Source organism: Chelonia mydas, chromosome 15 (genome assembly GCF_015237465.2).
Source record: "Chelonia mydas isolate rCheMyd1 chromosome 15, rCheMyd1.pri.v2, whole genome shotgun sequence".
NCBI classification, from domain to species: domain Eukaryota; kingdom Metazoa; phylum Chordata; order Testudines; family Cheloniidae; genus Chelonia; species Chelonia mydas.
Window position 1 is genome coordinate 10,970,639 of NC_057856.1, and position 27,852 is coordinate 10,998,490.

Consider the following 27,852-nt stretch of genomic DNA (forward strand, 5'->3'; position numbering starts at 1 on the left):
TGAGCCCTGGTTCTGTCTCCCATCCATGGGTCTCCATTCTCTGTTTTATCCACCCCGACTACTGATAATTCCTATGGATAATATAGCCTGTAACCTCCCTCCACAGTAAATGACTGATGTCTTAAGAGGACTAATTGAAGGCACCATGCAGAATAAATACAGTTGCAACTCATGAATTAATCTAATTTCAGTGCTGCTCTAGAGGATGGGGACAGCTCCAGGGATTGAGAAGACAACACTGGGCCTTTCACTTGTAGGTTTCTAGTGTAAACCCAGCATGGGTCAGGGGACTGGCTGGTTTAGCAGATTAGTAACAAGATACAGAGCCTTTTGTGTCTAAAGCACTATCTCCCATCTAAATTGGTAGTGTCTGAATGTTATGGACAACGTCCTTGACCTATTGCAGGTGGGGATGGGATGGTCTCAGCCCTTGTTAGTGGGTTCCACGACTCACCTGACAGTGGCAGCAGAGGGACTGAACTGAATCATGGAGGCTGAACTCCACTCTTGCAACTAGACCTAGATCCTCTTTTGCCAAATTGGGTGCTAAGCAAGCCTGCTACTCAGTGAATAATAAGCCACCTGGCTGGCACAGAGGAAGATACTCTCTCTTAACTGGAGAGATGAGTGTGGTGTTGGGGAGGGGACAGACAACAATATGCCACTTTCCCTTTTTCCTGTTCATAGCAGGGACATGTGACCCTTTCCAAGCCAGCTGAGTCTTAGAATTGAAAGGAAGCAGAGGAGATAATAAAGGGGCCACTAGCAGCCCGAGGCCTGCCCAGCACCAGCCCATCAGGAGGAGCACCTCCCTCTGAGACAGGAAGGAAGGAGGCCCAAGGTCAGTGTCAGAGGAAGGGTTGCCCCCTGTGTGATATGCTGCCAGGCAGGGTGGGACGGGCCAGGTTTGCTCATTCACATTCCATAGGAAGCTGAAGTTGGCCTGATACAGAAAAGCACCAGAGGCCAGCCATTAGGTCCCTGTATAATCTCCTCCAAGCAACCCCAGTGAAATTGCTCTTCACCAGCAACTGTGCAATCCCGAGTGACACATACCAGCCCTCAGTGCAGTAGCAGGTGCATTTGGATGGCAATGGCTGCCCCTCCTCCAGACAAACCCTCCTTAGTTGAGCGAGCCCCTTCCTGGGTCACACACCAGAAAGGTAGGGCAGGAAGAGCTCCCAGCATACGGGGTAACCTTCTGCTTGGACTGAATGAAGCAATGCACGGTGAGCTGTGTGTCTCTGTGGGCTGCACCTTCGGACTACAGATGAAAGTGAAGAGCTTGTCTGAGATCCCTGTGAGGTAGGGGCTGTGCTTGAGCCACCCCTTCATAGAGCACAGCCCAGCTCTGTGCCCCTCCTGGGCAAAGGTTGCCCCACCTTGACATGGGCTGGCCGACTGCTCAGGTTTGTCATGGATGAGCGACGTCAGCCAGCAATGTCCCTCACCAGTGGTGCTGCCAGGTTTTGCCATGGCATGCCCCCCAGCGAGGGGATTCTGGCTGGGCTGAAGCCTGGCTGGAGACAAGGCAAAAAGCTCCAGGCCTCTAACAAGATTGAGCCCTGCCTGAGGGACTGAGCCCAGCCCCCGAGTTGGCTGTCTGCCCCACTTACTTGCTTCCTGGGGCCCAGCAACAGTCAGAGCTGCTGTAGGAAGAGCTCCCTCAGCTACTCAGAAGCAACTCTCGGGGAGGAGGGAAGGGAGCAGCAAGAGCTCAGCAGCTCCGCTCCCTCCTGTGAGCAGTGGGGAGAGCCCTCTACTCCGCCCCGCAACACTCAGCCTGGGAAGGGACAGGGGTACAGAGGGGTTCCTGCTGCAGCCTCCCAGGTGTGTGTGTGTGTGTGGGGGGGTGGTGGTGAAGAATCCAGCAGGAGCAAAGGTGAGGCTGGGGGGCTGAACTGATGGAGGTGGGGGATGTGCTCAACTGAGGGTGGCTGAACTTATGGGGCAGAACTGAAGGAGGAAGCTGGGGGGGGGTAGAACTGATAAAAGGATTGGTTTGAAGGTTGGGAGGCATCAGAAGTTGCTGGGCAGGGAACGGGCAGATGTGGCTGTGAGCGCTTCTGAAGCAGGGGTCAGAATCACATTTCCCAGTAAAATTGGTACAGTGCACAACACTAAGCATCACACACACATGCAGGGAGTGGGCAGGGGGAGTTAAAAAATCAAGACTGACCAAAAACCACACTATCAATTTTTTTTTAAATCTCATGATTTTTTGTGGTCTGACTCACGATTTTTGGTCACTTGAGGTTGGCCAGTCAGAGAGTTTCTCGGCCACTTCTGATCATAACTGATAACAGCCGACGTGTATCCATGCTGTTGGTACTGATCACCCCTGGAGACCCCAAAGTGCTTTATCACTTCAGACTCACAGCACCACCAAAATGCAGCCACCTGGGGCAGCGGGAGGGAATTTCAGCTAAAGAAGGACAGGCAACCCCCTACTGCCACAAAAGTGCCAGGGGATCTTTAATGTCCAGGCACAGCAGAGAAGGGCTCTGTTTTGAAGGTGCTTTGATCGGAAGTCCCCCACACAGTAAAATATCTGGTGCTCAGTGTATATACCTCAACAGGATCTCAAGGCTTAGTTGATCCTGTATGGATTTGAACCCATGGAAAGATTAGCTTGAACCTGGAGTTTATATCTCAAAACCATCCCCTTCCTTTTCATGGGTGTTTTACAGACAGGCTATTCTTGTTCACCTTCCCCTTAGCCATTTCATTTCCCTTTTCTAGCTAATGCCTCATTACAGTAACTTGTGACATACAAAGAATTTAAGTGCTTAGAAGCTGTGCTGCTGACCCAAGCTCCTCACAGTTTAAACTGAGAAATCTTGAGGGATTAGTGAGGATCGGCTGTAATCGGTATAAATGAGCCTAACGAGGCCTCCCTCTGCCCTGCCAACAGAATGGCATTCTTCCAGGACAGGCTGCTTTCACTCTCTTGCTAATTGAATTTGCGGGACACCCAGCAGGTCACAGGCATAGCAGGGAGATTAGACTGGATTTAATCCATCCAGGCACTGGGTCTGTCTGAGCTAGGGAGTGATGCCATCGCCACCCAAGTAACTTTTGTTCCCTGATGGGTATGAAGGACTGTCAGGAGCAGGCAAGAGTCCAGCATCATGGGGATTTTGAGAGGTGCAAAGCATGCTGAGTGCCCATTGATTTCTGTGATGTCTCACAATCAGGCCTTTCTCTGCCGCTTGCAATATTAACAAGCCCTTCTTTGTGGCAGTGCTGCTGTGGAGGCCCAGTTACATCACTTTGATATCAAGTGAACCAGGCTCAGCTAGAGCCACACACTAATGTGGACTTAACCAATGCACTGAGTCCCCATCAGGGAGCTGGAGCTACTGTGTCTACAGCTTGTGTGTTGCCACAGGCAAGGCTAGTGCCAGGTGAGCCTCCACCAGACCAGCTACTAGGATTCAAACTCAGCTCAGCTTATTTGGAGGCTGCTCTCTGCATAGCTCACCTCTGACACTTGGAAATACTCAGGAGAAATTATGCCTGGAATCATCACAGCAAATCATGTTCGCTGGGGAGGGGGGAGCAACAAAAGTTAGCTCTTTCCCAAGCTTGTACCTTGATGCCCTGAGCGGACAGAGTACAGCTGGCTTCTCCTTTCCCAGGGCTATGGAAGCAAGAAGGCAGTGAGCTTAGAATCTGTACTGACTCAGAGTGGCAAGTACCAATGGGAAAATGAAATGCCTGGGAGTTGACCCCCTGGACTACCTCCAGTTATTCTACCAGTTGGAAAAAAAATTCACAATGAATGTCATGTAAAATTCTCAGAGCACTACTACATCTCCTAGGACTCTCGTTATCACTAGGGCTGAAAAGTGGGGGCACTGTCCTCTCTGTGACTTGCTTGGGCAGGCCTCTCGTTCTGTTCACTGCCATGTCACTCTTATGGTGAAAGGGTGCTGCTAAGATTGCTGATGTTCTGGAGGCAACTCAGGACAGGTAAACCCTTCAGTTCTTTGAGAGGCTAAAGTCATCTTGCTGGATTCAAAGCTGAATACTGTGGATTGCTTGTGTTTGGAGAGGATGAGGCCAGATGGCAGAATGAGATGGAGTCAGATTGGTCAGGAGCAGACACGAACTAGAGTCCTAGCTAGCTAGAGCCAAGGACCAGGGCCTTTTGGAGATGTTCCTGTGAATTTGCTTAATAGTAAAATCTGCAGAGAGACAAGTTGAGTGAGGAAATATCTTTAATGCAGTAAAATCTCTACACAGTTGAGGGTAGATACAAAAGAAGGGCCTGTCTGCACATAGCCCCCTAAGCAGCTCCTGGTCTGAGGCAGACAGTCAGAATGCAGCCAGGAATTCTGCAATTGCTGTTTGAGCAAATTATTGATTTTTTTCAGCCCTGACTCAAGGCCTAGTGTTCCTGAGGAAGGAGCCATTTATTTGTAAACCATGTAGAACCCTTCTGGGCTGAAAGGTGTCTGCACCAGGGTTGACTCCTTCCAGATTCAGAATCGTCTAAAAGGGAAGAAAGCCCTTCTATTCTGGGACAGCAACAGCACTTGTAACTTCCTTTCTGGACCAGTTTGAGGAGAATGTTGTGGAGGCCTCTGAATCACGGAACCAGCAACACCAGCTTGTGTCTCATTGGAGGATCTCAGACAGCTTTACAAACAGACAATTAAGCCTCCCAATACCGCTTGTTACTAAAGTCTGTGAAAAAAGGAGTGCTCATCATTATTTCAATGCATGAGAGACACCAGAGCATTTTGCAATTGGAGAATGAAAGTTTGATTTATTAGGTTTTGTGTGTGCAGTTAATTTAACATTGGTTTAATATTTCCTTCACCTATTTTTCTAGTAATTAACAAGACTAACCTTAAAACAACTGTGAAAGCTTCCAGCCTCTCATGCTGCTGCTTAGCAGTCCTTTAGTCATGACTAAGGTCCAGGTTCTGGGGTCTGTCCATATGGAGCAGTGTGCAAGATTAGGGCTTCAGTCAGCAGACTGGACATCCCATTCCTTGACAATTCCCAGTCACAAAGATATTAAAGGGACACAACTTGGAATACTTATTTCAAATAATACACTGTTCTAAAGGAGTCCCCTTTCAATAGCATGAAAAGGCCATTTAAAAAGCATAAGGGTTTGCGGCTCTCCTAGTGATGTTTAGGGGGTCTGTTGGGTGGACTAGAGAGCAACGTCACTAAATCTGCTTAGAGCCATCTCTCCGCTCCTTCTTTTGGCATACACCTGCCTGATGTCTCTTCAGTTTGTTTTGCTGCCATTGCCCATTGGTATTAGTAAACACACTTTAGCAGGATCTTAGGTTAAGCATATGAGATCCCCCTGAGCAGTGCTTGAGACAGATGTTGCATGCTAGCAGATGAGATGGGAATTGCAACTAACCATCATCAGTGAAACTGACTGCACACAAAGTGCTGTCAAATGGCCAAAGAAAACTTTGAAAAAACAGAGAAAATGTTTTTTTCTTTAATCTGTGTCAGCAATACCAATTTTAACAACAGGCACCATATATTCAGAAGGAAAAGTGATTTTCAGGACAATGGTGTCCCTTTAAAACAGTGATGGCTATTTTAAAAATGAGTTGGAAAATGCGTTTTGTAATTAATGAAGTGGGAATAGTAGAAAGGCTGCAGTCACTTATTCATATTGACTACACCTTGATACATGGCCATGTTTTCCTCCATTTCAAATGTCATTTCAATGGGAGTTAGATGCCTACATATTTTAGAGGATTTCTTTTTAAGGGTGTTACCTTTGGAGGGCATTAGTTTCTCTATGAGCACAGAGCAGCTCTAATAAAGCTAATTATCCCACTATATTGTTCTGGGCTTCCCCTCTTCTAGAGATTGGTCTGTGGGTAGATAGCATTTGAGAATGAGGCTCCAAGAATGGGAGTTGACACAAAGTGTTTTTGTGGACGGCACTTCCTGCCACCAGCTCTAGGGGAGACAGATGCTGCTGCCCCAGGCCTCTGGCTTAACTTTTTTTTTTTTTTTTTTTTTTAAAAGAACATGGGTCTTGCCAGATTCCTTTGGACAACCCATTGCAAAGCATTTTGGGACACAGCTCTAACCACATACTGCCCTCTAGTGACCAATGTATGCAAAATCAGGACAGGCTACTTTTTTTCATCCCATTATGAAAGGAGTTAAGGGGATCCCACTTGTGGGGCTTCACACTCTGCAGGTCTTAGGAATGATTGCTTTAGTATCCTACTGCTGAACCAACTCAGCTTTTGCAAGACTGTATTTGCCAAAACTTCTCAAGGTGCTTTAGAAAAGATGTAGAATAATTTCAACTACAATCTGTAGTGCTGAGCTTGTGATTAAAGGCAAAGAGACTGGACAAAAAGACTATGGAGCTGATTTTTTAAAATATGGCAGTGCCTCTGGCCAAAGTTTGGATAAAAGATGGTAAGGGGCCAGTGTGATAGCCACCCAGTGTGGCATGTTTAGGAACAAGTAGGACATCAGATGAACCCCGCCTGAGTCTGAGACTTCCAGGGGTAACAGAGAGAGAGAGAGAGAGGACCACAACAAGAATGACACTCATGGTCATACTGGGGCAAATGTGAAAATCACGAGGCTATTTGGCCCCATTTACCTTGGGCAAGAACTTAGTTAAAAAATCATGTTTCATCTAAACTTCAGCTGTGAAGTCCCATGCCAGGTCCTCCAAAGATCTTGTCATAGTCCTCCAGAATAACATAAGGACACGTGAGGACCTGACAGTTCTTCTGTAAAACACAATATGTGGTGGGGGGGTATGTGAGGATTAGATGCAATAACTTTAAATCCTTTAAGGAGCAGTAAAGGACACGAATACTTTCTTTCCCGGGCAGTTCATCTTTCAACTGCATTTATTATGAAGATCAGAAAAGGGACTACGTTCCTAAGACCTTTGACTTCCCAATATCTTCACTTCTTGCAATCACCCCAGAAACCTTTCACTTCCCTGTCTCGCCACCTCTTGTGCTTTCCCCAGAGACACTTTGCTTCCCCTCACACCAACTCAGAGATCTCTTAGTAGACACCATCCAGACTCTTTCACTTCCCTCAGTCTCAAGAGACATTTACTATGTTTTGCTCCGTCCTGTGTTTATGCCATCTTGGATTCTGGACAGTGGATTGTGTAGGAATAGTGTATTGCTTGGACTAAAACTGGGTTAACAGTCCCTATAAAAAGCATAAACACAAAGAAAGCACTCTTCTGATCTGATGAAAAGCTGCACCTACAGAGACTGCCTAATGAGTCTCTCTCAGCAGCTGTGGCTACCCCCATCTTATTTCAGTATAGTTTGCGCTCTAACAAACTGGTTTCCCATCCATCTACTCAGCATAGTAATGGGCACTCAAATAAAACGTGACAGGCAGAGGCAAGATTAACTGTGGCAGCAGAGTATGGAACAAAAAGCGTTGTAAACAGACTCTGCCCTGATGTTTAAAGAAAAGCTCTACCTGCTTGGCCAAGCAACCCGTAAGTTTTAAAGCAAGAGTCACATCTCACTGGGAATAACCTGTGAGATGTGTTTGAGAGTAGTGTTGTTAACCACATTTGGCATTTATATGTTTCCTCTTGGCTGCAACTGCTTGGTTGCTGAATGTCAGCAACTGTATGATGTAGAGTATGGGATGATTCCATCTGGAGAATTCAGTCAAGTTGGGTCAAATGCTACAGTCCTTATCCAGAACTAATGCTGCTAACAGGATGTTCTCTGCATCATGATAATAGGATGTAATTCTATGTCCATACAAATAAAATATATGATTAAGTAAAAAATGGAAATCACATTATTCCCACAGATTACACCTTTCCAGTTTCTCTGCAAATAGAGAAACTAGAGCTGGATGGCTGATGTAAATTAAGGAAAGAGATAGAGAGAAAGAAGGAAAGGGAGACAGCTGGAAGGACAGAGAGAAATGCCAAGAGGTGGGAGAAAAGTGTGTAGGTGGGACACCAGGTAAGCACACCCTAATCTAAAAAGTTTTCCTTTGAACATGTACTTGTTTGGTGTGCAGATGTCTTGCAGAAACTGCCCTACCTGGGGTCATGAGATCTACTTGGCTTCTTGACAGTTTCCATTATGAACCCGGACATGAACTCCTTTCTTTCATTTAGTGATTGTCTGTGCATAGTGGGGGTTGGGGCCTCCGCTTATGGGTTAAATCAGGGGCTGAGATTAAAAATGTGGCTTCCTAACCTGCCTGCCTCACCCGTGGGCAGGCCCTGAAACGCCAGGCCCCATCTGCCAACTTCTCTTCAGGCTCCTCCAGCACCTGCACCCAATGCACCGAACTGGTGATGCTTAAGGAAGCGTTTCACAAATGTCCTCCCCCTCCATCAGCAAAAGAAACCAGTCACCCCCTGCACCCTGCCATGGGCTAGATCTGCACCCAGCACCCGCACGGGGATCCCCCAGGCTCAGGCTCCGGGGGCCCGGCACCCGCACGGGGATCCCCCAGGCTCAGGCTCCGGGGGCCCGGCACCCGCACGGGGATCCCCCTCCCCCCGGGAGAGAGGGGCTCGGGTCTGATAAGAATCGTCATCCCGCTGGCAACAGGGACGGTGATTGTTGCCATGGGAACCCTCACAGCCTCAGCCACCCGCCTGCTTCCGTTCCGTTGCCTTCCCACAATGCATTACGGTCCAGCCGCGTTGGAGCTTCCTGATTGGAGGGACCCTTGGGAGCGATCTCAGAGAGAGGGGCCGGTCTGGCCCGGGAGTGGCGGGAGGAAGTATTGAGGGGACGTTGCGTTGCCGTGTTCCTCCTCTGTGTCCCAGTGGTCGCGCCCAAGGAGCCCGGCCCGGTCGCGGAGAAGCGTCTCCCACTTCGGGCAAGTGGTGCGTTCCGTGTCCCCCCTCCCGAGCGGATGGTAAAAGCCCAGAGAGAGGAGGAACCTATCACCCGCTCGGGAATAGGAGACGTTCGTGGGGGGGCGGGAGCGTGGGTTTGTACCACTCCCTGCACATGGTGCGCTCCAGTCCCCGCTCCCCCGGCCTTTGCCAACCCAACAGCCTTAGCCGCCTGGTACCTGCTTATCTCTCAACCAAACTTGCTATCCTGGCTCGTTCCTATTGGCTCTTCGTTGTATTAATATACAAATATGGTGACTCCAATACCCAATGGCAGACGGGCAGGTAGTTAGCATTCAAGACCACGGGTTGTGACTGGTTGGCTGGTCTCCAGCCGTCTGGCCAGCGGGTTCGGCTGCCCCCTTGCCGCGGCAGGAAGAGGAGGGCGGCATGGGCGGCGGGGCGGGGCTGCGCTGAGCTGAGCAGGAGCCGGGAGCCGGAGATGGGGGCGGCCGGGGCCCGCTGGGCGCCTGGGGCGGCTCTGGTGCTCGCGGCCCTGCTGGGGGCCTCGGGAGCCGGCCTGGCCGACAACGTGATCTGGGCAGTGAACGCGGGCGGCGAGGCCCATGTGGACGTGAACGGCATCCACTTCCGCAAAGACCCGCTCGAGGGCCGGGTGGGCCGAGGTGAGGCCCCGGGGGGAGGGAGCCGGAGGCCTGGCCACGTCCCGCCTCCCTCCGACCTGTTCTCGTCATCTCCTCTGAGCTCCCGCCGGGCCCTTCCCGCTCCCCCTTCGCCCCGCAGGCCCCGTCCTGCCGCGCTGCCCCGCCAGCGCGACCAGCCCCGGCTGTGGCACCCGCCGCCCACGCTGCGCGCGGCCCGGGACTGGGGGCTCCGTGCCATGCGGCGGGCGGCGTGAGGTGGGGATAGGCGCGCGTCTGGAGGGCACTTAACCCTCCCCCTCGGGGCTCAGCCGGCACCCCCCGGCTGCCCGCCGCGCCCTGTGGCAGGCTCGGTGAGCGCTAGGAGCAGGGGCTAACGGGGCCGTCTGGAGCCGGGCTAGACGCTTTCCCGCGCTCCTGGCCGGGGCTGTTTGGAGGCTTCTGGCTCAGGTGCGGACCGGGGCCTGCTGCCCACGGCCCCTAGCCAGGTATCTCTCAAAGGGGGACTAAAGGGGCGACTCCATCCGTCTAGGACTTTGGAGCCCTGCTGGCTTGGGTCAGTCAGGACTGGATGGCCGGGGACCATGAGCAAGCCCTGGGGGGCTAAACTCCCGGGTGCAGCAGCCCTGCATGTCCTCAGTGCCCTAGGTTAGCCCGCCACCCCTTTTGCCTTGTTTGTCCCCTCCTGCTTCCTCCTGGCCTCTCTCCTCACCTCTTCCTTTCCCCATCTGGAGCCCTTGGCTGCAGGGTGAGGGGCTCCTATGGAGGAGTTCCCTATCTCAGCAATTCTTGTCTCCAGTCACCCAGCAAGTGGTGAACCCTCCTCCTATCTGTTAAAGTGATCAGGGTTCCCCTGCCCCTACACTTCTCTTTGACTTGGTTGCCATTTTCCTGTTGATAGCCTCAGCACTTGCCATGCTGGGTACCCATTCTGCTCCTTCCTTCCCTGTTCTGTAACTTCCAGTCACAGGGAGGAGGATTTTTGTTAGGGGGGTGAAGAGAGACTGGTACTCTTTAGTACCTTGTCACATGCGGTGAGCCATGTGGCAATGGAAGGCTGCTCCCAGCACTGTGCCCTTCCTCCTCCCCAGATGAGGAAGGGGACTAGGCTGATAGTGCTTTTGAACTGCATGTGAACTTGTATAACACTCAGAGCTACCTGTTCCTGCCACCATGACACACTCTGGCCAGGTGCATACACGAGAGCACCTGTTTGTAGAGATGCAGAGTCTGACTTTACAGCATGTGCTCTGTTTCAGCAGGCAGTGGAGAACAGTTGGGAGGTTGGCGTCTTCCACCTCTGATTATGTCATGAGTCTAGCATGTGATCCTAACTGAGCAAAAGTTGCTTATTTGTTCATATCTGAATAGCTGCACTCTTCTTGAAACTGCTACGGCATTAGTGTCTGTCTCATTGAGAAGAGTCTAGATCTAACTTCTGAGAGGGTAGCCTCCAGCGGGAGATAGAGAAAGAAAATGAGCACTCTGGGGACCCTGCATCAGACCTCACAGGATTAGACTGTTTGAGATCTCTGTGTTGTCCATCAGAAAGCTGTAAATATCAAAGTGATACTTATCAGCAACAAGAACTTTAAAAGCGGCAAAGAGTCCTGTGGCACCTTATAGGCTAACAGACGTATTGGAGCATAAGCTTTCGTGGGTGAATACCGACTTCGTCGGATGCAGCTCTAAAAGAAGTTATTTAGCTTCTGCTAAACAAGGCCTGCAGTGTGGGGATGCTCACAGGAGCTGATAGACTACTATGTTGGCTGTAGCCTGCAAAACTGACTTGCAAAAAAAACACCTCTCTGTTGAGCATGCCCAGTGTCTCACCTGAAATATGGTAACTCCCTGCTAACTGGATGAAACTTGCAGGGTTTTGCCTTGTGAAACTTCAAGTTCTCTGCTTTAGACTTAAGGAATGTCATCTGAGGGGGAGTCCTGTCCTTATGGACTGAAGTGGAACTTACTCTTGAAAGGTGATGCCAGTTTGGTAGCCTGACCACTCAACAACATGCAGCAACTTGCTTTTTCCAGAGGAAGACTCCAGTTTCCTCAGCAGGGGCTGTAAGTTTGAAGCCCAGCTGGGAACAGTCTCAGTGAGACAAGCACAGGGTTCAGGCACTTTCCACAGCTGAGCTGCATGTTGCATGGTGGCAGCACCCATTACCCAATGATGGAATTCTACCAGGGGCAGCAGGGCTGAGCACCTGCTGGTGAATGAGGAACCCTAGTACCTATTGCATGGGAGGTCAATGAAAATGTGGCTGCTGGATCCCCCACCATTTCTGGCAGCATTCTACATTAGCTGTGCCCTGGGCGAAGGCAGTAAATGGGGATACACTAGTATGGGGTACGTGCCACTGTTGTAGCTGCTGAAGCAGTGAAATCAAAAATCCACCAGAGGGTGTAGGACATAGAGTATGTTGCAGCTGCACTTTGGATCCCCAGTTCTAGGGTAGGGGAGGAGCTAGTCAGCGCTTAAGCCTCCTGAAGTGAGATGCTGCCCACAGCATGAATAATGTCTCTTGGGAACCAAGTTACTGTTCTCCTTTGCCCACTTCTGGATGTTCTAATGTGATGATGGCTGAAGGTAAAGAACGTGATCCCTGTCTCGTCAGGTACTGTGACACACAGCGTCAAACACTGCGATCCAGATTCAGGCTGTGTCTACACTGCATACCTTACAACGGTACAGCTGTGCCACTGCAGCTGCGCTGTTATAAGGTAAGCAGTGTAGTTGCTCCTTATTGCAGGGAGAGCGCTCTCCTGGCAACAAAATAAAATCACCCCCAACAGGGGGAAGTAGCTTCATTGGTGGGAGAGCAGTTCCCGCCGAGGAAGCGCTGTCCACGCAGATGCTTTTTGTCGTTAAAACTTTTGTCGTTCAGGGGGGTGTTTTTTCACACCCCTGAGTGATAAAAGTTTTAACAACAAAAGTGTAGTGTAGACAGAGCCTCAGCAGATGCTGCTGGACTTGTAAAGCCTTGTCTGTGGTGTGGAAATTGCCTGCTGCTGATAATGGTGGCAGCACAATATCACTTAGCAGCAAGACAAAGGACTGTGTTAAGATACACCCATTATCAGCAACAGGTACCTCTTGTGGTGCAGACAAGGCGAATTACCCATTCAAGGCTTGAGTCTCCTGCCCATCACTGCTAGAGCTGCAACATACAGTATTGATGCAGCTCTCCTTGCAGTGATGGTGTCACTACTTACACAGTGCCCTAGATGTGGTTGGCCCTTCACACACATGTAATAGCCCAGAGGAATTTACCATTTAAATATGTGTACTCTGTAAAGCTTATAAGCTTTTAGTTTGCCCCACCAAAGGCTTATCTGCTGGTGACCTGTATTTCACTAGCTGTAGGTGTTCAAATATCATTATTAATTTTAAGGGGAGGCTGACCTACAACTGTATGATTAACACTTGCAGATGCAACCTGGAGGAGAATGTCTCTTTGGACTCTGAAAAAGAGATTGCTAATCTGGAGAAAAAAAAAAAGGTTCCCTTTCAAACTGCAGCAGTTTTGTGGTTTGCTCCTCCCAAAAGAGTGTTTGTTCATGGTGCCTCACTGAACAGCAGCCTGTTACAATAACCCTGCTGCAACCACAGTGCCCGGCTCAGCAAGTAAGACTTTAACCCATGAACTCAACTGCTATCTTGCTTCTCCCTCAACGGTTTTTATTGCACCATCATTTTGGTTCCCTCAGTTACTCATTCTGCTCCCACTTGTGTAGATGGGCAGGTAATGGCTGCAGCAGAAATCCTGCTGCTGATGGTTTAAAAATCCTGGGATGGTATTTTAGGGTTGTTTCCCTCAAGCCTCAAATTCCAATCCTGGGACTTTAGGGAGAAAGTATAGCTAAGGGATTTATAGCATATCCAGATGCCAAACAAATGAAGATAGTGGCTACTTTTGTTACTTTTTAATGTGCAATGGTTTGTTTCTGTCTTGGTGCTTCAGTCGTTCTTCACCATAACTAAAATACAGCTAATTCAGATCCACTTCCATTGCATCATACAGAACTGCAGTATACAAATTAATTAGTCATTTGTGTGATTGAGTGAATTCACTCAGATGGTCGCTATCCCAGCCTGATGACAAACTTCGTTTCGCTGCAGGCTTGTCTCTAACCTGCAGCATTAAATAGGAGTTGAGCTAGTGTTTATGAGCTATTTGGACTACTATAATTAGTTAACTTGTAGCTGGAAAAAGGGATGTATTTACATCAGGATGTGAAAACAGTGAGAGCTCTTCACCTCCTGTGGTTCTGATGATCAAGCCCCCATGACCCTAACTCGTGGTTACAGAACAATAGCAGTCTTACCCCAGGGTTCTCACTGTGTAGAACTGGTGTTAGTTTCCTCTCAGTCATTTCCATGGGCTTGGATGTAGGTGCTGGGCAACTGGGTAGAGCTTTTGGCTTACTCTGCATTGGCCAACCCAAACCAATGTCTGTTTCCATGGAAATGGGAGTGGAAATAGTAACTGTCAGCTGACATCTAAAAGCTTAGATCAGCTTTCACTGCTGACTGTAAGTGCCAGTTGTGCAGATGCCATCCAGAGTCTCCCCATTCCATCCGATGGGAATAGCATTTTAGATTGTAAACTCTTTAGGGCTTATGCCAACTTATAGGTTTGTAGAGTGCCCAGTACAATAGGGCCCTAATGCTGATTGAGGCCCCTGATTTCCATTATGATACAGATATTAAACAAGGAAGGGCAAACAAGTATTTAACCTCCATGATTGCTTCAGATACCAGCACAGCTAGAAGCATTCTTCAAAGATTCTTCATTGTGTGGTGTACGGATAACTGAAGTAAAGACTCACTGCACACATGTGGCTCTGATGTATACCCCATGAAATCGTATGAGATAGTTTGCATGGTCATCAGAGCCCTTGGGTGCGCACATTCTTATTGATTCAGGTTCCTGTGTAGTGTTTGAAGGATTATTAGCAAGAAGAAAGGGGTTTTATTAAGATCCCTCTAATACACGCAACACTCTCCCAGCCTATATGTTTTCTCTTGGGTGGAACATGGCTTTTGTAATTAGGTTTTTAATTTCAAGTCAGTTGCAGGAGATGGGATTATATTTTCTGAGGTAACTCAGTTCTAAATTGACTTCATTTCGTTTGTGCACTGCATCATGTTGGTTAAAACATTAGAAGTTCTAAGGGCATGTCTACATTTACCTGCGGAGCAATCAATCCATCAGGGGTCGATTTATCGTGTCTCGTGAAGATGCAATAAATCGACTGCCGAGCGCTCTTCAGTTGACTCCGGTACTCCACCGGAGCGAGAGGCGCAGGCGGAGTTGATGGGGGAGCGTCAGCCGTCGACTTACTGCAGTGAAGACACCGCGGTAAGTAGATCTAATACGTCAACATCAGCTACGTTATTCACGTACCTGAAGTTGCGTAACTTAGATCGATTTTCCCCCCCACCCCCCAAGTGTACACCAGGCCTAAGTGCTCTTTCTTTAGAGAAGTCTGAACTCTTGGCCAAGTCCTCTGATGGTGTAGGCCTGGCTTGACATAGGTGAGGCCTTATTTCTTGGGAGACAGGATTAGGGAGGTAAATGGATCAGCGGGCTGGAAACAGAATGTCTGTACTAGCTAAGATAAGGGGAACACGCAGGGAACCATGTACAATGGACGGGATAACAAAGGATAAGATAAATCTGGAATGTAAGTTGAGGTAAAGAGTAAGTTATGCATGGACAGTGTGTGCTGTACAGGGTTTGGTTCCTACAGAGTGATTTAAGCCATCCCAAAATGTGTGATGCAGTGTAATTTGTAAACATATATAAAGGAAGATATTTGCTGTATAACTTCTGGATGTGTGGTATGCTGTATACACATCCCCTATCTTTGAGTCTGATCAATGTAGCTTTACTATATGCCAAATAAAGGAAGCTGAGAAATGATACTGGAGTCGAACTGAGATCTTGGGGAACCAAGTGGAAGAGGTCTCGGGGGAACCCCAGCACACCCAGTCGTGAAATAGGACTTCGTCTCTGCTAACTGGCTTGGCAATGGTTCCTCTTCAGAACTGTGTTTCTGTAGGATTCAGCTTTCCTCAGGTTCTCGGTTTCCTCCAGCCACTGCTCAACCTGCCTCCCCCTCTGATGTACTGAATTCAAAAAAAGTATGGCTGTTGGTAAAGTGGGGATGGGGACACTTGAAAGAAAGTAGTGCCCCTCTTCTCTGAGCCGCCCCCCCCCCCCCCAGTTGGTCAGAATTAGGAGGGACTATGGGGCCTCAAGAGAATTGGTCCTCTTGCAGATGCTTGGAGGTTGTTTATAGAGTTGTCTTCTGCCGATGCCGCAGAAGTTAACCCTTGCATTCTTGTTGATTTTATATTTGGAACCCAGCCTCTGACTATGGTATGAAGCTGCCAATCTTGCGGTCCAACACAGAGGATCAGATTCTGTACCAGACTGAGCGTTACAACGAGGAGACCTTTGGGTATGAAGTCCCCATCAAGGAGGAGGGTGACTACGTTGTGGTGTTGAAGTTTGCTGAAGTCTATTTTGCACAGTCCCAGCAGAAGGTAAGCTGAGTCTACCCCTGACCCAGGATCCTTACTTGGTTATCTCTGATGATGCTAATTTCTGTCTAGGGCTGTGTATGCCAGGTTCCTGTGACATCCTTTTGGGGAGTTCAGGACAAGAATCGCCTTGTTACCCCCTGCGGAGGGTGAGAGTCTCATGGGAGCTAACCTCTGTGTCAGTTCCCTACACTCTGGTCTGCTAACCACCCAAACAGCCTCCTCAAAAGCTTTGCCAGCCTTTGCTTTGCCTTGCAGGTAAACCTCAGGTGCACTTCACTGCCCGAAACTCCATGTGGAGTGTTCCTCTGCAGTATCCAGCCCCTGTCACTGGACAGTCACAGAAATTACCAAGTCTTCTGTCTCTAAAGAGGCATATTACACACTCAGCTGAGGATTCACCCTTAACAGCACTCAGATGAATTTATAGCAAAACCAAGAATAAGTGTATTTGGAACAGAGATGTAAGTGATACTGAGTAAAGATAGTGGAAACAGATATGGTTACGAACAAAATATTAACATGCTTCTAAGAGTCTAACCATAACTTTAGTGAGCTATAGTCCTTTGGCTGAAGCATTTTTCTTACCCTTAAAGTCCTTTCACAAAGTTTATGGATTTTCAATTAAACCAGGATCCAGATTTTTCCTGAATCTCCCCTCTACCAGGTGTGTTTCTCAGTGAAATGAGTCCCCAGAGACTCCAGCAAATCTTTGAAGTGTATTCTTTTGAAGGGTAACGCTAGATAAAGTTCTTGTTTCCTGCTGGCGTGCAGGTGCTGTGTTGTTCATGCTGTCTTTCTCATCCTTTTGTTAATTTGCCTTTCCTTTGACTTAATATGCAAATGAAGGTTGCTTATGTTGGCTTTTACCATGCTCGATTTACATTGGAGAATTAGGCAGACAGGTTAATCAGTATTCCTTTGTCTAGGAACACCTTTTTTATCAATCATGCCTGCTTTGCTGGGTTTAGACATATTTTCAGTATACACCTGCCATTTCTTAATTGTTCTTAATGATTATGATGACCAGTATGATATAAGTTTTCATTTGATACCTTACAGGACATTCTGTGTAGATAAATACCATGACTGGAATAGTGAGTTTGTCAGGCCTGATAGGCGTTGGTGTTACATGACTGTGAACCCTTTGCCAGTGGGCATTAAGGGGCTTTTAGGGTCACAGCTCCCCTCTGCCTTCTTGCACATCACCATCTGTTATGTGTTTTATATATATGGGTAGGAGTAGCCACAGAATGGGATAAAAGAAATGTATTAAGGGTTACAGTCATCTCTAATGTAACTCCACTGACCCCAGTGGAGTTGCCCCAGAGATAAACTTGTTTCTAAGGATGCATTCCAAAGTGATACTGAGCTCCCATATCAATTTCTAATATAAAGTAGAGCTGGATGTACTTGTTTGTGAAGTCATGTCTTCAACTGACTTTATATAGCGAAATGCGACTGACGCTTGACTTTTGTATAGCACCTTTCTTCTGGAGACATTAAAGCACTTAATGATTCTTGCCCAACTTTGTAATTCCCATTTTGCAGTTGAGAAAACTGAGGCACACGGGGGTCAAGGCCACACAATAAGTCAATGGAAGAGCTAGAATTAGAACCCTAGTTCTGATTCCTAGTCTTGTTCCTTGTCCACTGGACCATGCTGCTTCCCTACGTGGTGATTATTTTAAGCAGCAACATTGGTTGTAGAGGCTGATCAGAAGGATGGAAATAATTGGATGTGAACAGGAGGCTCTCCTGAGAAAATAGAGTTCTGTAGGATTTAAGGACTAACATACTTCCTTTATGCAGTTGTGATGGTATCCCAGGCTATGAGTGATGCTTGAGTCACCGCAGCCCAGAGATTAGCTTCCGCTCTGTTAGCTGTTCAGTCTCTTTACCTAACTCATCCCCTTCCTTCTGCCTCTGGTCTCATCAACATTTGTTTCTTTCCCTCGTGTCTCTCCTTCCCCTGTTTTACCACCAGACTACTGGGATTGAAAAGCCAAGAGCACAATTTTCAGAGGTGCCGAGCACTAACAGCTCCCACTTGAGTCAACAGGAGGTGTGGGTGCATGGTACTTCTGAGGATAGGGCCTAATAAAACTCCCTGCCGTCCTCAGTACTGTACAGTAGTTATGGAGACATGTTAGAGGCAGGACACAGGTTTGTGTATTTGGAACCATCTTTAAAGGGCTTAAATGTTTAACTTCAGTGGTCTATTTTTGGGCTATGGGTTCTTCTTAACAAGGGGGTGGAGACAGCTTGCCATATGCCCAGAGAATCTGCATTGGTTCGGTGGCACGTGCAATAATATCTCTTATCTCCTGGGCTTTGTAACAAGCACAGACTGTTTCTGTCCTGTCCCCTCTTAGTCATGTGTCTGGTTCCCCTCTGATACTCTCTGCAATCTCTTCCACCCCTGAAGGTGTTTGATGTGCGCTTGAATGGCCACGTGGTGGTGAAGGACTTGGACATTTTTGACCGAGTTGGACATAGCACAGCTCACGACGAGATCATTCCCATCAGCATCAGAAAGGGGAAGCTGAGTGTCCAGGGAGAGGTTTCCACATTCACAGGGAAGCTCCACATTGAGTTTGTCAAGGTAACAAACCCTGGTTAGGGGAAAGCCCCTTCTTTCTCTCTCCTCTCATCTCCACCCAATCCCTCACACCCTGCCACATAGTGCAGATGTGCCTAGGGAGAGGGGAAGTGACTGATGGGTGTGGGTATTCCTTCTTTGACCCTGCAGCATTGACCTTTGCCTTCCCTTTCGCTAGGGATACTATGACAATCCGAAAATCTGTGCACTATACATCCTGCAAGGAACAGTGGATGGTAAGTTTTTTTTCACTAATAATCCTTCAAGACTTTTTAGCTTGGAGGCAACTCATGGCCTTTTAAATCATGTGTATAGCACTCTCCATATAAGGCAGCCATAGTGGCAGCCTTAACTGACCTGTCTCACCCAGGCCCATCTCCCTCAGCTGTCCCCTGTGAAGTTTTGTCCTAGCACATCACAAGTGTGATGTCATGATTTCAGCTATTTAAATGTGAAATTTCACGGTGTTGTAATTGTAGGAGTCCTGACCCAAAAGAGAGTTGGGGGAGGGTCGCAAGGTTGTTACGGGGGGGTGTGGTACTACTACCCTTACTTCTGCGCTGCTGCAGGCGGCGGCACCGCCGTCAGAGCTGGGCGGCCGGAGAGCGGCAGCTGCTGGCCAGGCACCCAGCTCTGAAGGCAGAGCCGCCGCCAGCGGCAGCGCAGAAGTAAGGATGCCTGGTGTGGTATTGCCACCCTTCCTTCTGCGCTGCTGCTGGCAGGGCGCTGCCTTCAGATCTTGGTGCCTGGCCAGCAACTGCTCCTCTCTGGCCTCCCAGCTCTGCAGGCAGCGCAGAAGTAAGGGTGGCAATACCATGATCCCCCCCCTAAAATAACCTTGTGACCCCCCCCAGCATCTCCCATTTGGGTCAGGACCCCCAATTTGAGAAACATTGGTCTCCCCTGTGAAATCTGTACAGTAGACGGTAAAAGCTCACAAAAGACCGGATTTCACAGGGGAAGACGGGATTTCACGGTCCGTGATGCGTTTTTCATGGCCACAAATTTTGTAGGGCCTTATTCATATACTAATATTTGCTTCACAAGCTGAGAGTGGAGCCATGAAATCATCTTCATGAATGAGGATGCTTGTATTGGAGTGGAGCCCTCGCAATGTGGGACTGTACCAGTCTACGGGGTGCCCCATGTGCCCTGTTCCAGCTGGCTGGGTGTGGGATGAGACAGCTTGAGTCAATTGCCTGTTGGAATCCTCACGGCTCCTTGCAGCGTTCACAATGGTGAATTTCTTTTTCTTCCAACAGACGTTCCAAAGCTGCAGCCTCACCCTGGCCTGGAGAAAAAGGAGGATGAGGAAGATGAAGAAGAATACGATGAAGGCTCCAGCGTTAAAAAACAGGCCAATAAGAACCGGGTTCAGTCAGGCCCCCGGACACCAAACCCCTACGCCTCGGACAACAGCAGCCTCATGTTCCCTATATTGGTGGCCTTTGGTGTCTTCATTCCTACCCTCTTCTGCCTTTGCCGGTTGTGAGGGCAAGCCCTATGCAGAGATGCAGTGGCAGGGGCCGCAGGCCAGGAGGAAAGGAGTCGGACCAAATGCGGTTGCTTTCAGTTTCTCCATATTTTTCATAATTTAAGGGAAAAAAAGTTCATTTGGAATCAACGGCAGGTACAGGTAAAGGGGGGAGTTTGCCTTCCCCCAGCCAGCGAGCAGCGAGGCCTTGGCTTCCCCTGTTGCACCATAAGCAGCATCCCTTCCTCTTCGGGGCACTTGAGATTAAACTGGATCCTTGCTGTGTGTCTGGGCTGTAGGAAGCTGATGCTGGCGAACTTTGGTCCATATCCCGCACAGAGAGGAAGCTGCATGATCCAAATGCTGTACCCTTATCCAGGTGGATAATTGGTCCCAGCTTAAGAAGCTAAGCAGGGAAGCAATCTCTGAATGTTGCCTGGAAAAACAGCCTTTGAAGTGAGATCTGGATGTGTGCTTTGGTCAGAAGTGTGCACAGATGTTCTGGTGCCTTTGGGTGACTAACAATTATGGGGGAAAGAGACTGGCTTTTCCACAGCTACCTGAATGTGTGTAACTAAATGCACGATACTTCTCTGTCCTAAAGATACACAGGCTTAGACTTGCTGATGGGTCTCCAGGAAAGGTTCCAACTTTAGAGTGAGTTGCAAAAAGAGCTGAGGGGATTATTCGGCCTGATTTTCTGCACCAGTTGGGAGAGACTTTCCTAGTTTGATAATTGTGTAATGTTAGATCGTTGCTGCAGGGGTTCTGCTGTGACCTGCAATAGGCTGGCTTTTTGCTGCAGTGTCTCTGCCCCAGATGTGTTTGGTTTCTGTATCAGTTGTGGCTTTTATTTCCTTTTAAATATTTTTCTTCACAATGGCTCACTTCAATCCCCATCCCATCTTGCCCTCTCTATTGTACAATGTCTCGCCTGGAGGGGCTGAGAACCAGGTGACCAAAAAAAATGGAGGCTCTGAGCCCCCAATGCTTGTGTATCCCTGCTATGATCAATAGTCTGGCAGCCATGAGACAGAGTAGTGCCACCCTTCAAGTACTTTCCAGTGACCCTCTAATCCTTCTGCATCAGCTGCATTGATCTGATTCAGTCTGCAGTAATGTGAGATTGAAGTCTGTACCTACCATTAACTATCTTGCGTAGGCTTTGGAATATCAGGATGTGCCTAAGAATTAGATGCTGGCAAGTGCCAAGGAGCCCAGCCTCTCAGTCCTGTAGGATGAGCATGTCCATCCATTGTGGAGAATCTGAAATAGATGGAAACTCCTGTAGATCAGTCTGGTCAGCTTCCGTGGTCACCTGATGATAGGTCTGAGCTACCCTGTTCACTTTCCCCCACTGTTAGCTTAGCAAGTGGACTCTGGACCTGCATGAAGAGCATGTGTTCTCTGAGTGGGATGGCAGGAGAGGCTGCTTCACTCTGGATCTGAGTCTGGTGTAATCAGGAGAGCAGTGTGGAAAACAAAAGCCTGCAATGTGCAATCCACACACTCTTCCTGATCTGGAACTGGAGGTCCTTGGGCAACTGGCATCACTTAAGATCTGAATCTGCAAGGTGCTGAGCAGCTTCAGTTCCCATTGACTTATGGGAATTGGCTGCACTCCCTTCCTCACAGGAAGTGCCCGGCACCTTGCACAGCCATGGTAAAGGGTATTCTTTGGAGCTTAAGTCTTGAGGCACCAGCCCTGTCAGCTTTCATTCTAATAACATTCATCCTCTGGATCCTCAGGGCAGAATTCTCTTTGCCTTGGGCTAAATCTGTTTCTTCTGAAAAGCATCTCATCTGCTTCATACCATGCAGCTTGACTAAGTAATCCCCCTGCTGCTCCTGCCTGGATTCTGACTTTTCCTATCAATTGCTTTTGAGCACACTTGTATGTAGCTGCTCAACTCACACCTGGCCTTTTGATAAGCTACACAGAGCCTCTTGGTGAAGGGTCAGCAGAGCTCTGAGTAGTCCGTTTACAGCAGCTAAGGCATTTACTTTCTTCCTATTAATTTTCAAGCTGTGGAAAGTGTTGCCCAGCCATGATTGCCAAGACAGGAGCTAGGGGCACTGTCAGAGCATTGGTCCCCAAAGCAGCCATCTTTCCGAGCAAGTGCATTGCTGCTTTGTGTTTAACCACAATTCTGACTCTGTAAGTCTAGTGCAGAATATAGGATCCAACTGAGCTTTCTGCCATTGCGACTGTCTGTCACTAATGCGCACACACAAGCAGTTCAGCTGGTAAAACGGTCAGAGAATGCTTTACCACAATGAAACCTACCCACGAGGAGAAGGCCAGCAGTAGGTCTCCAGAGCAAGCCAAGCTCTGAAACACTGGGAGGCCTGGGACTAGCAGCTTCATTCAGCTGTGTCCTCCTGGACTCTTATCACTCCTAAATGCTTTTTTTTTTTTTTAATGTATGAGTCAATTAAAAAGGTGTATTTTTAGGACATTTTTTATTCCGAGCGACAATGCCTGAAAAATTTTGTCTAACCTTATGATTTCCCTGGATCTCTTTGGCCATTATCTGATCACTCTAACACACTAGAACAGCACAGGGTTTGGAACCTTAATCAAATAGCAGGAACTTCTTGGGCTCAGCACAAACTGCCCCGATTCATTAGACGAACCAAGAACTTGATCTTGAAAACAACAAGCCTACCAACTGAGGAGTGTGCTCTTCTCTTCCCCTGAGATGCCAGCATTTCTTAGAGACAAGTCTCTTTCTGCACCTCTCAGTCCCTGTACCTTGCACAGCTTGAGCTCAAGGGCCCACATCTAGGATCATAGGAGTTAGAGATGGATGAGGCCTGTTAGATTAGTCCACTCCTCTGCAAGGCCATGGTAGCTGATCTTCTCCACCCCCACCCCCCCCCCCCCCCGCCACCGATAGTGGCAATACACTTGCTCTGTGCTGGACTCCCACCTGAGGATGAAGCAGCGTGTCTTCAGGGGTAGCTGGCACAGCATTCGGCTTCTGCTGTGTGTTTCAGCCTATGTTTCTTGAATAAAATTAATTCAGTTTATTTAATTTTTTTAAAAATGGAATATTTTTTGCTCTGTTTACCCATAACTTGGTTATCAAGCCTTATCTTCTGCACTAGGGGTGTGGTACTCACATGGGTGTGGGCTCCCTCCCTTAGCTGCTTGCTGGGTCTCCTGGCCCCACGATGGTACTATAATAAAGCAATTTTCCTTTTTGCTTTCCTGTTCCAACCCTTCCCTTCCTGGCAGCTTCGGACTTCACTTGAAGGATCCTTTTGAGACAAACGAAACACCTGCTTTATTTTATTTTTTTAAATAAGGACTCTTGAAGGGTTGGGGTTGCGGGGGTGTGTGTGCGGTGGTTGGAGGGACCCCTCCAACATATGAATGGATATTGAGGTCTGATTATGGCTTGCTTTTGCCTAGATCTCTTCATAGCTGCATCTGCATTTCAGCTGGTTAAGACTGGCAAGAGGTACGCGGGCGGCTCAGGGGTGGTGGTTTAGGGCTACTTTATTTTTCTGTTGTTGATATGTTGGAATATCTTATCATTTAGCCGTTGTCTTTCACTGATGTTGGTTTCAATTTGTATTTAGGGATTTGAGCAAATTCAACAGTGTGAATGACGCTATGTGTCCAGGCCTGTAACTATTAGTGCAGTGCTACTTGTGATGTTACACTGAACCTACATCCCTTCATTGGGGACCCCTAAATCAGCAGGTGAGACTGCTGTATGGTGGAAATGAGTAGAGAATCAGTGATTGCTTCCATGACACGCTTCAAACTCTGGCTGGCTGTTTGCCTTTGGAACATCTGGGCTGCTGTTCTGCTTCCGTAAAGGAGGAGCTTTTCCACAGCCTTACGCTCTGTTAGTCTATAATGCAGGCCAGTGCCCTGGGGTTAGGAGACCAGTTAGAAACAACCAAGGTCGTGTAAAAATTCAGTATCACAAACAAAACAGCAGCAGGCAAATACGGACCTGGTCCCTGTGTGTGTGTCCTTGCAATAGTGGGCAGGGTGGATTGAGCACATTGAGGCCACAGCTCAGTGTACCTTGAGAAGCCTGAGGATAGACAGTTGTGTTCTGTGGGACAGATTGTTTAGAAAATAGGTTTAGTCAAGTTTTTTTCCCCTAAAAACATTGAAAAAAGCAACATGATGATGATGATGATAGGGGCTTGACTTGAACCTTCCTAGCCCAGGGTATTCAAACTGCAGGTTTGAATTGAAATGCAGGAGATTTAGATTTATGTTTTTCCTCCCTACCTGCTGTGCCTAGGGTGTGGTATCTCAGAATAGCAGGCAGCCTTACACACCTGAGCCTTTCTTCTGCAGTGCAGTTGGGAGAGTAAGGATATGTTTCATCCTTAACTCTGAATTTTGTGGGGCTTTAGTAGCTTTAAACCAGCCCTGTTACTTTGTACTGTAGTGTTTGTGTGAGTGGAATGAAACCTAACCTTTCCCTGTGGGATTGCAGGTGGAAGCAAGTGGAATGCCAAAGCAAATGCTTATGTTCATTTTTGGTGCCTTTTTGTTGTGGTTTGATCACAAGTCTGTTGGAAGAAGCTTCTGTTTTAAGGAACTTCTGTTTCCTCTTTTAAATCTAACTCCTGGAGGAGACAGTCCCTAATCCAGGCATTTCCCCCTCTAACAGCAGGGTGCATTATCTTACTGTCCTGTGATTCATGCTCTGGAATGTCCTAGCTGAAGTACGGCGCTACTTGTGAATATCCTCGGATACAGTTTCTGGATGCGATAGGGGAACTGGCGGGCTCCTTCAGGTTTGTTCTCGCCAAAGAAACCTCCAGAGGGATGGAGAGCTCCCAGGAAACATTGTGCCCATCTGTCCATTGTTTTCAGGGGCTTGGTGAAAGTCGCAGTCGGATTTTGGGTAGGAGTGTGGCTTCAATCCTGCTTCTGTATCAGTAGCGTAGTTTATGGCATGATGTCAACCCCATCCCGCATCAGGAACTTGCTAGCAAAGGGCTTCCCCTAGACTGGCCATTGTGGCAGGGATTCTAAACCAAGAGCATAATACAGTACTTCATCCCTGGCTTTGCTGTGGTTGAGACTGGACTAGCAGCAACCATGAGAAACATAGTCCAGTTTCAGCTGTAGCCCGCACAGTCCCTTGGGAAAGAGAGAACTACTGGAGTCTGCACAGCTCTCGATGTGTAACAGATTCTGAGAAAGTGGTTTGGGACAAAACTTATCTTAAACTCCTGCTAGTAGCAGATGCTGTGCGGCATCTGTCTGCTCCTTGTGCCCATTAGGGCAGGAGAGAGATCTGCTTAGTGGGAATCCCAGGGAAAGCAGGGTCTGGAATCTCAGAATCAATTCCACTGTCTGGCTCTGCTACATCTCCATGACAAATGCATGTCAAGGTCTAATGGGACTAGGTTTGGGTTTTTTTTTTTTTTCCCCCACTTGCCTCTGTTTCCACCAGATTTTCTCCGGTGATTAATTCTAAATAAGCTTAGGCATGGATTCTTGAGGGGGAATATATAATGTGGGTTGGAACTGAGAACTCCTCCCAGGAAAGGATGGAGCTTAATAAATAGGCCCCAAGTTCCTGCTCTTGATGTAATGGTTAGGGGATGCTTCAGACCCATGAAACTTGTGATTATTTCACATCAGATCTGAACAGACTCATCCCAAGGATATGGTAGCAGGTGTACTTCTGGCATTGGTCTGTGAGGAGGAGAAGGTTGCAGCCAGGGTTCTGTCTTCCTGGACTCTGGCTTACTCAGAGTTTATAGCTGTATATTAAAGAACTATTTCTGAAGAGATCAGGGAAATGCCCTGGGGTGCTCTGTGCCTGGTCTAGTCAGTACAACTCTCATTGCTGACATTGGTTTTTATACTCTTCCCCCCCCCCCCCCCAAGTGTTTTGTTTAAAAAAAAAAAACAAAACAAACAAATACAGAAGTGCTTTCTTCCATCCCAGAGAGAGTGCTGTCTGCTCAGGAAATGTGAATAATCCATAGCAAACAGCAAAGGCTCAGGAGGCTGTGTGGTAGAGATTTATACCAGGGAAAGTGGGGAAACAGCAACTCAGACAGGTGTCAGGAGCAGTTTTTAACAAGTCTTGTTTAACCAGAAATTCTTCTTAATGTTTGTGAATCTAGGAAATGCAAAATCTTTGAGCCATAGTTATTTTTTATTCATGTGTGTTAGGGGTGTGCTTATTTGTTCTGTCACAGTGATTCGGTTTTAATCCAAGCATGTTTTGTCAGGATCTTGGAGTGAGTAAAACACCCGCTAGAGGCTTGTTGGTAAACTTGGCCCAGTGCTGCTCCTGGGGACTTCTTGCACACAAGCGCTTCCTGCTTAAGAAACTAACAAGTCTGTAAGGTGGCTCCAGGCTGCATGAAACAAAAGTAGAGTTCTCAGGGTCTTTGGAGCAGTAGCCTGGATTGCCCAAGGCTTTAGCCCAATTACAGTGACAATGTTTGGGTCCCATCTGCACAGCAAATCTTAACTGTGTTGTAAGTGGGTCCCATGACTTGGATATGGTTGTGTAGACAAGGCCTGAATGAGCTGCTTGCATGTCCCTCCTTGCGAAGGGAACATTGGCTTCTTGCAGTCAGCTGATTTGTTGAGTATTAAGAATCACACAGTTGCAAGCTCTACTCAAGGCTGCAAGACTCAAATGACCATGAAGGATACAGCAATATGGGGAGAAATATCTATTTCTTATCTAATTCTTCGTCTGTATTAGTAATCAGTACTAAAGGATTTTGAAGGAGGATTTTTTTTTTTTTTACTGTCCATTGCTTTGGGTTATAACAACTTGCGGTGACTGTTTGTTTGTATCAATCTTCGGCACTGGGTTAAAAGCACAGATGTCTATTTCTGATTAGACTGGCTTTGCAAAGACTTGTTCTTTTGGGGAGAAGAGCTGGGTGTATGGGTGGGTTATTTTATTTTTGGTACATGTAGCTGTTTATTTTTTAATTTTCCCAGGATGTTTGGTTGAGGGAATGTTCTGAAATTTACTGCCTGGCAGTTTTAACCAGCAGTGTATTAAAGGAAAATAAACAAAATTATATTGTCACTTGGAGCATCTCGTGCTTTTAAAAAAAAAAAAAAAAAAAAAAGGCTTTACAAAATCCCTCTTTGCTTTGAGGGAAAGAGAATTTGATATCCTGTAACTGTGGTGGGGCTGGGCTCAGACCACTCTGGAGGGTGGATTGGAGGCCACTGATGAGATGCAATTTAAAATCCCACCACTACTTCAACTTGAGTCCTTGAACCCCTGAGGCAGCCATGGCTCTGCTTCTCTCTTCTTCCTGCTTGCTAATGTCTAGCTCTGTTGCAGCTGGTTTATTTTCCCCCCATCTATATTGGATAGGGGAGAGTTTCAACTTGTTCTTGTACTGCACACAACAAGATTCCTTGAAGTGCTGAGATGGGCCTAGCTGTTTCCATTTACATTCCACCTATAGAAGAGGCTCTTGGCTCAGATCAAGCAGGATAGAGGCAGATTCTGCCTCCTGGGTGTGTTATGATCTATGTCAATCTTGACTTGAGACAGAAAGGGCGGGGAAAAAGGGACCCAGCCCTGAGCAAAGAGAGTGTATTAGGGTTATCCACTTATTCAGGTGTTGCCACCTTCCCCTGAGCTACAGGACAGCACTTGTGGCATGGCAGGTGCTGTTAATCAACCGGTGGTGTGTAAAGATTCAGGAGCAGGATCTGAATGCTGTATGGATTCTTTGGGGGCACTAATTGGCTGGGTGCTTGAGCTGAATGTACAGCACTTT

At 47.8% G+C, this 27,852-nt stretch overlaps 1 protein-coding gene across 5 annotated transcripts; it reads left to right on the plus strand.

The window, feature by feature from the left end:
- Positions 1–27,143, plus strand: LOC102946327 (malectin). 5 transcript variants are annotated; one of them, XM_043529442.1, is made up of 6 exons: positions 1–841; positions 7,810–7,967; positions 15,843–16,021; positions 18,447–18,623; positions 18,799–18,856; positions 19,883–27,143. In XM_043529442.1, the coding sequence occupies exons 3-6, from the start codon at positions 15,857–15,859 to the stop codon at positions 20,110–20,112; spliced, it is 630 nt and encodes a 209-aa protein (XP_043385377.1). In that variant the 5' UTR covers positions 1–841; positions 7,810–7,967; positions 15,843–15,856; the 3' UTR covers positions 20,113–27,143. The 5 variants fall into 5 exon arrangements, with proteins under 5 accessions (XP_043385377.1, XP_037734259.1, XP_007061615.3 ...); XM_037878331.2 differs by lacking the exons at positions 1–841; positions 7,810–7,967 and adding an exon at positions 8,661–8,841; XM_007061553.4 differs by lacking the exons at positions 1–841; positions 7,810–7,967 and adding an exon at positions 8,676–8,848.
- The last annotated feature ends 709 nt before the right edge of the window (positions 27,144–27,852 follow it).

Bases quoted from the DNA above. Each gene is read 5' to 3' on its own strand.
- LOC102946327 (XM_043529440.1), top strand. From the start codon at position 9,112: ATGGTGACTCCAATACCCAATGGCAGACGGGCAG. The intron at 9,146-15,842 runs GTAGTTAGCATT...TTTGGAACCCAG, and splicing joins ACCCAATGGCAGACGGGCAG to CCTCTGACTATGGTATGAAG. The intron at 16,022-18,446 runs GTAAGCTGAGTC...CCACCCCTGAAG, and splicing joins TTGCACAGTCCCAGCAGAAG to GTGTTTGATGTGCGCTTGAA.